General features: G+C 34.7%; 1 protein-coding gene across 1 annotated transcript; it reads right to left on the reverse strand.

Moving 5' to 3' along the window:
- Positions 1-1,513: 1,513 nt before the first annotated feature.
- Positions 1,514-4,851, reverse strand: LOC105780688 (probable WRKY transcription factor 4). Its single transcript, XM_012605167.2, has 4 exons — positions 4,260-4,851; positions 2,435-3,024; positions 2,179-2,337; positions 1,514-2,017 (listed from the first exon to the last, which is right to left on the reverse strand). The coding sequence occupies exons 1-4, from the start codon at positions 4,680-4,682 to the stop codon at positions 1,732-1,734; spliced, it is 1,458 nt and encodes a 485-aa protein (XP_012460621.1). The 5' UTR covers positions 4,683-4,851; the 3' UTR covers positions 1,514-1,731.
- Positions 4,852-6,000: the final 1,149 nt, after the last annotated feature.

The raw sequence follows: 6,000 nt of genomic DNA on the forward strand, positions 1-6,000 counted from the left end.
ACCATTTTTCTTTTATTTAACTTTGATTAGAATAAGATTTTTAACCTTTAAATAGATGTGGTTAAAACTCTTATTGGATAATTCGTTTTTCAGCGTTAATGAATTTCTCCTCTTTTATCCATGATTTTCTTTTCTGAAAGGATTTTTATATAAAATCGATATTCTTTCTCTTTTTCTTTTTATTACTTAGCAGTCATTCTACCGCCATTATCGATATTTATTATAACAACTACCAAATAACGGCTAATAAAAAAATATATAAAATGCATTTTTAGAAGAAACAAAACACCTACCATTCTTGAATTGATGGCAAGGCAGTTAAACCATATGGCGAAAGCTCTAAGATATTAGACCCAAGAGTTTACGTCAATTCACCGATACAATTATTATTTTTAAGAGGATAAAAACACTTGAAAACACTCAAATTTATAATAGTAACCCAACTCCACTTGAACTTATGCTGTCTCCTTTCCATGCTTTTTTGTTTTTGGTTCCATGACTGAAAACCGTTAACTAGAAAAAACGGACAGAGACAGAGGAAAGAAAAACAGTGGAAAAGCAGAGTATTGATAAAGAAAAGACATGTAATTGTCTAACATATTAAGCATGCCATGCCATCTATCATATCATGTTATGTGGTCTCATTTGTATACATTATCTACTATACAAAAATGAAGAGGGTGCTGAAATCTCACCCTCTCTCTTTCTATCAATAAATAGACACAGCTATGGGTGTAAATATGAATTTGTTTAATTAGTTATGTATTCATTACTAACCATTCTCTTTAGTGGGTGCAAATATAGAAAGCAAGGTTTACATTCAATTTTCAAAAATTTTAGATGAGTTTATTTAAAATTTTCAAAAAATTGGGAGGTCCTAAAATGAAATTAAAGCTACAGGGTCTTCCTTGTTATCATAGGGTTAAATTATTGTTTTGGCTAAATTTAGCCGTAACTTCTATATTTGGGTTTGAGTGTTTTTTTTCAAATTAATTTCTGAACTTGATAATTGTTTTCATGTCCGGGTTTAAATTAGATAATTGTTCATACATGGACTTGAACTTAAGTTAGCCCCTGTAAACTTGACAATTGTTCTCTTATTGAGTTTGAATTTAGTGTTTTCAAGGAAATATGAAGAACTAGTTTGGACAAAAAAAGTTTAAACCCCAATGTGAGAATAATTGTCAAATTTAAAAATAATTTGGGTCAAAAAAAATTTAATTCTAATACAAAAATAATTATCAAATTCAAGATCTAACTTGAAGAAAGATAAGTAGAAAGTTGATTAACCATAATTAAATGTAATCATGCCCAATGGCATTGTTTTTCCCCTCATATTTGCGTCAAAAGAGTGGGTCATGGGTGAGTGTCATTCATTATTCAACTTTACACAAACATGTGAGAAGCATTAATTTATCAAAGATTATCCATCAATTGAGTTTATATTACAAAATTCAAATTCGATTAATATTTTTTATTTGTCCTGACAATAAAAAAATTTAAAAAATTACGGTTACTCAGAATTTTATTATTTTTATTTAAACATATTAATGGCCAACAATCACAAAAACAACATAATTCAGCATGTTCCATGTACAAAAGAATGCATGGAATAAGAGAATCAAATTACACTATATATACACGCACGCACTAAACTACTTTACGTACAACCTTTTAAGCTTTACATTTGCCTGAAATATGACAGATTTTCCATGCTGCAATTCAGAGACATTACGTTTCCTGTTCTTCTTTTAACCGTAACCGTGCTACCGGTCGTTGCCTATCTTTCGTAGAATCGACACTGTTATTTACACCGTGGTTGTTATCGGTTACTATATTCTGTGTTCTTACTTGTGTTGCGTTACTACTGGCGGTGTTGTGGCTGCTAGTTCTGGCAGCCGGTACATCATGATTATGTTTTCCCTCGTATGTCGTTATAACAGCCTTGGGATCAGTCGAAGCCCTCTCGACGTGTTTACGGACATTGCATCCCGGGGTTGTACATTTGTAGTAGCTTCTGTAGAACCAAAAAAAAATGCATTAGGCATGTTCCACATCCATGCACAAAAGAACAGAACAGAAAATGAAACATTCCAGTATCCACATTTGTTCCAAGAGCTAACACCGGGGTTACGGATACACAGTTAGTCAATGAAACCGAGACTCATTAGTCATTACCTTGGATAAGGATTGCCTTTGACAACTTTCTGTCCATACTTGCGCCACCTATAGCCATCATCCAATAGATCAACTTCGCTTGTTGTCTGCACGATAATTCTAGGTTCGGTAACAGTCCTATGTGACGAACATGGCTCCGAAACTCTAATTTCCATACTTCTGCATATAAAGAAACAAGTTTCGTTGGATATAGGGAGTTTCAATACTGATTCAGTGGTGGTGCATATAATAAGAACACAGGAAATTTTTTGCATACCGTCTTTTGGTATCAGGTTCATCTTCATCTTTTTCATCATCACTATCACTCGTCCCGGAAAGAAGATCGGTTGTAGCTTGGCTAGACTCTTGATCCTTCTTAGACATTGAAGAACATGTCCCTTCTTTAATTATGTTTAAGTTGGTACTATGAAGTTGAGAAGTTGATTCGGAATTCCCCCGATTATTCGAAGTTCCGTTTCCTTTTGCACGCTTATTCTGCTGAGGAGGTTGATGGTTATGTTGCCCTTTGTAGATGATTTCAGTGACTTGGCCATCAAGTGATCTCTCAACCTTCTTCTTGACGGGACAACCGGGATGCGTACACTTGTAATAACTTCTTGGGAATTCGCTGCCTTTCACCTGTTTCTGCCCATACTTCCGCCAGTTGTAGCCATCACTGGCATGCTTATCAGAAGCAGGTTGGGATCTCTGATCAGGCTGAGATACGTCCGACGGTTGCTTAATCATAACACTAGAGTCTTGCAACGAGGTTGCCGTATCGGCATGTATTTGCATATGCGAATTAGCTTGTGCAACCTGCGCCGTGACTTGTGCTAGAGCCTGTTGGTGTGTCATTCCGAAAGGTCCCTATGCATTTCATAAACAAAGGATATTGCAGTGAATCAAAAGCACCAACAGTTATAAAACTAAGAGCTGCCACTACAATGACACCCCACATTGCCAAAGCTTTTTAATGTAACAATGAATCAGACACGAGAATGTATCGAATCATATATCCAACAGCATAAGCTTTGAGGTCATCCAAGCTCGGTTTTTAACATGACAATGAATTAGACATGGGTATGTTCGAGTAACTTAAGCAACTAATCACACTCGAGATATGTTCAACAACATAAGCATGGACCTGAAAAGTTTTTATGTCGAGTGTATGTGTATCAAACCATATATCCAACAACATAAGCTTTTAGGTCATCCATGCTCGTTTCTAACGCGACAATGAATTAGACACGGGTATGTTGAAGTAACATAAGCAACGAATCACACTCGAGATACGTTCAACAACATAAGCAACCATCCATGGCTTCCTTTATATCTATCTCCTCACTCATATAAGACTCATAAACCAAGAGGCACATTCTTACAAGTTTTGTAATTTACATTAACATCAATCAAAAGGTTAAAGAGTCCAATTCAATCCAAAGGAGTCTACAACTTGGGATAAAATAAAGTATTACGAAGTCACTTGTACTAGAAGTTGGTATTAAAAAATGGATAAATTAGTCCTTTTACATTATATCAAAAAATAAATTGGTCTTATTTTACTATTAAAAATTATACCTGATTATTCTGTCAGTCAGCCAGACCAGTTTTTAACACTACATATAGATGGTTTTAAAAGAAATAACAAATTTACTCTTTGATTGTTCATTTCTCTTTAGTAGAAATGACAATATGCAATTTAACTCTTCGTACTTTACGTGGTATTTTACAGCAAATACAAATTCCAAACTCTTTAGATATATATAAAGGGTTGCGTAAATCAACTAAACTAAATTCCCTCAAGTCCTAATTTCACAAATTTTCTTTTCTATTTCATTCCTTTATTGCTATATGAAAACAAAAACAAGAGTCTAAAAGAAGAAAATGTTATTTTGAGTGCGAGGATGGAGTATATATAATAAAATATATTTGGAAGAAAGTTAAAAAGATGACATACATAAAAGCTTTTTCCTATTTACTTGGAACAAACTCTATTTCCCATCTTAAAAGCATCCCTTTTATACCATTGGTTCTCTCAAACAAAACAACAAACAGGGAAGGAACTCATTTAAAGAAAATCAAATTTAAGTTGCTAATATTACCTGGGGACCAGGAGAAAACACACTAAATCCTGGAGATTCCAATAAGCTCGCAGGGCTCAACAATCCTTGTGGCATCACAAACGACGACGGTTGTTGAGTTATCGCTAAACCGGCCGGCTTATTCTGCTTGAACCGCAACCCCGTGTTAACTCCTCCACCTTCAGCCTGCTCTTCGGTCAGCTTTTGAGCTGCTGGAGACGCCATGGCACCGGCGAGCAGCTGAGAAAATGACTTGGAATCGTCGGTGGTGTCGGAGAAGAAGTTGGAAACAAGTGTCATGGGACCTGGACTGAATCCCATCAAGCCTGCCCCACCGTTGAATAACGCCTCCGAGAACGGCCGTGGTGGTGGAGTAATCATTGGCCGTTTAGACGAAGCTACTGTTTTCGACGGCGGCTTCTGCTCCTGCATCTCATCCGCCATAAAAACGTGTAAAAAGAAAAGAAAAGAAAAAAGACAAAGCTTTAGCTTGTCTGGATTCTGAAATTATAAGTTTTCCTTCCTCTTTCTCTTCTTGCGGATCTGAATCGTAACAACTTTTTTAGTGAAAAAAAGTCCACGCTTCAGATACGTAAAAGCCTTTTCTTTTTCCTTCTTTTTTTTTTTTTTTTATATATATATCTAAGGGTGTTCAATCGCGCCATCAGATCGGCCGATATGTACACTTAAAATTCCATTTATGCCCCCATTTTTTTACTTTTTTCCCTAAATATATTTTAATTTTAAAATTAAATACTAGAATTATCCAAATTCATTTTTGTATAGATTATAAAATACTAGTTTCTTATTAATATATTTAATAATTTTGAAAAATTTTAAGGGTGCATTTGAGCAATGATGAAAGTAATTATACTCTTTAACTACAAAAAAAATTTATAATTTTTAAACATGTTCGGTTAATAGGGAATTTTTTTTTAGAGTAACAAATTTTCTCTCAATTATAATTGGAAGTTTTGAATGTTTCAAATTAAAGAGTTCTCGAACCGTTTTTAGTGCTTGTGTCTAACTCTATTATCTCAAATGGTATCGTATCCCATGATATGGTGCAAGAAAATTTTTTGTATTTACATAACTAACATCCACCACATAATATTTTCCTACAAAAATAATAGGTAACAGTTTAAATAATTTATAAAAAAAATTAAAATAAATAACATAAATTGATATTAATATTGGTGGATTATCATATGTAATTTTTAACCATTTTGAGATCTCTTCCAAACAACATTTCTTAGCACTCGAGAATCTGAAGCAGAATCCTATCAAAATCTACCCCATTCCTAATTAACACAATAATGTATTGATATTTGAGTGGGATTTCAAAGTTAGATACTCATCTAAGGCTTCCTTTGGATTGAGGTTTAAAGGCAGTGAGGTGTGTTTACATGGAAAATATGGTGCCTAACTCACTGCTGTGTTGTTTGGTTTAGACTGTCAGTGCAGTGAAGTTTCTTTTTCACCACGCTAGTCAGTTGATTTTCAGCTGGAGAAATCAGCAGCAGTGGAGGGCTAAACTGAGCTGTTGGCACTGTAGCAGACAAGATTAACCTTATTATCATTTCCAATAGGGATAAAACATGACAAGGAATATTATTTAGTTGTAGGAAGGACCATAAAACCACTTGCAAGAACTTGATGATGTTGCTAGCACCAAAGACACGATGAGCAATGGCGAACTTGGCTGGTTCAGTAGGAGGAAAATAAGGTGCCAACACACATTTATCAGCACACCTTCTCCTCA

The sequence above is a fragment of the Gossypium raimondii genome, chromosome 4, assembly GCF_025698545.1.
Source record: "Gossypium raimondii isolate GPD5lz chromosome 4, ASM2569854v1, whole genome shotgun sequence".
NCBI lineage: Eukaryota > Viridiplantae > Streptophyta > Magnoliopsida > Malvales > Malvaceae > Gossypium > Gossypium raimondii.

Bases quoted from the DNA above. Each gene is read 5' to 3' on its own strand.
- LOC105780688 (XM_012605167.2), bottom strand. From the start codon at position 4,682: ATGGCGGATGAGATGCAGGAGCAGAAGCCGCCGTCGAAAACAGTAGCT. The intron at 3,025-4,259 runs GTAATATTAGCA...TGAAATGCATAG, and splicing joins TGTTTTCTCCTGGTCCCCAG to GGACCTTTCGGAATGACACA. The intron at 2,338-2,434 runs GTATGCAAAAAA...CTTTATATGCAG, and splicing joins GAACCTGATACCAAAAGACG to AAGTATGGAAATTAGAGTTT.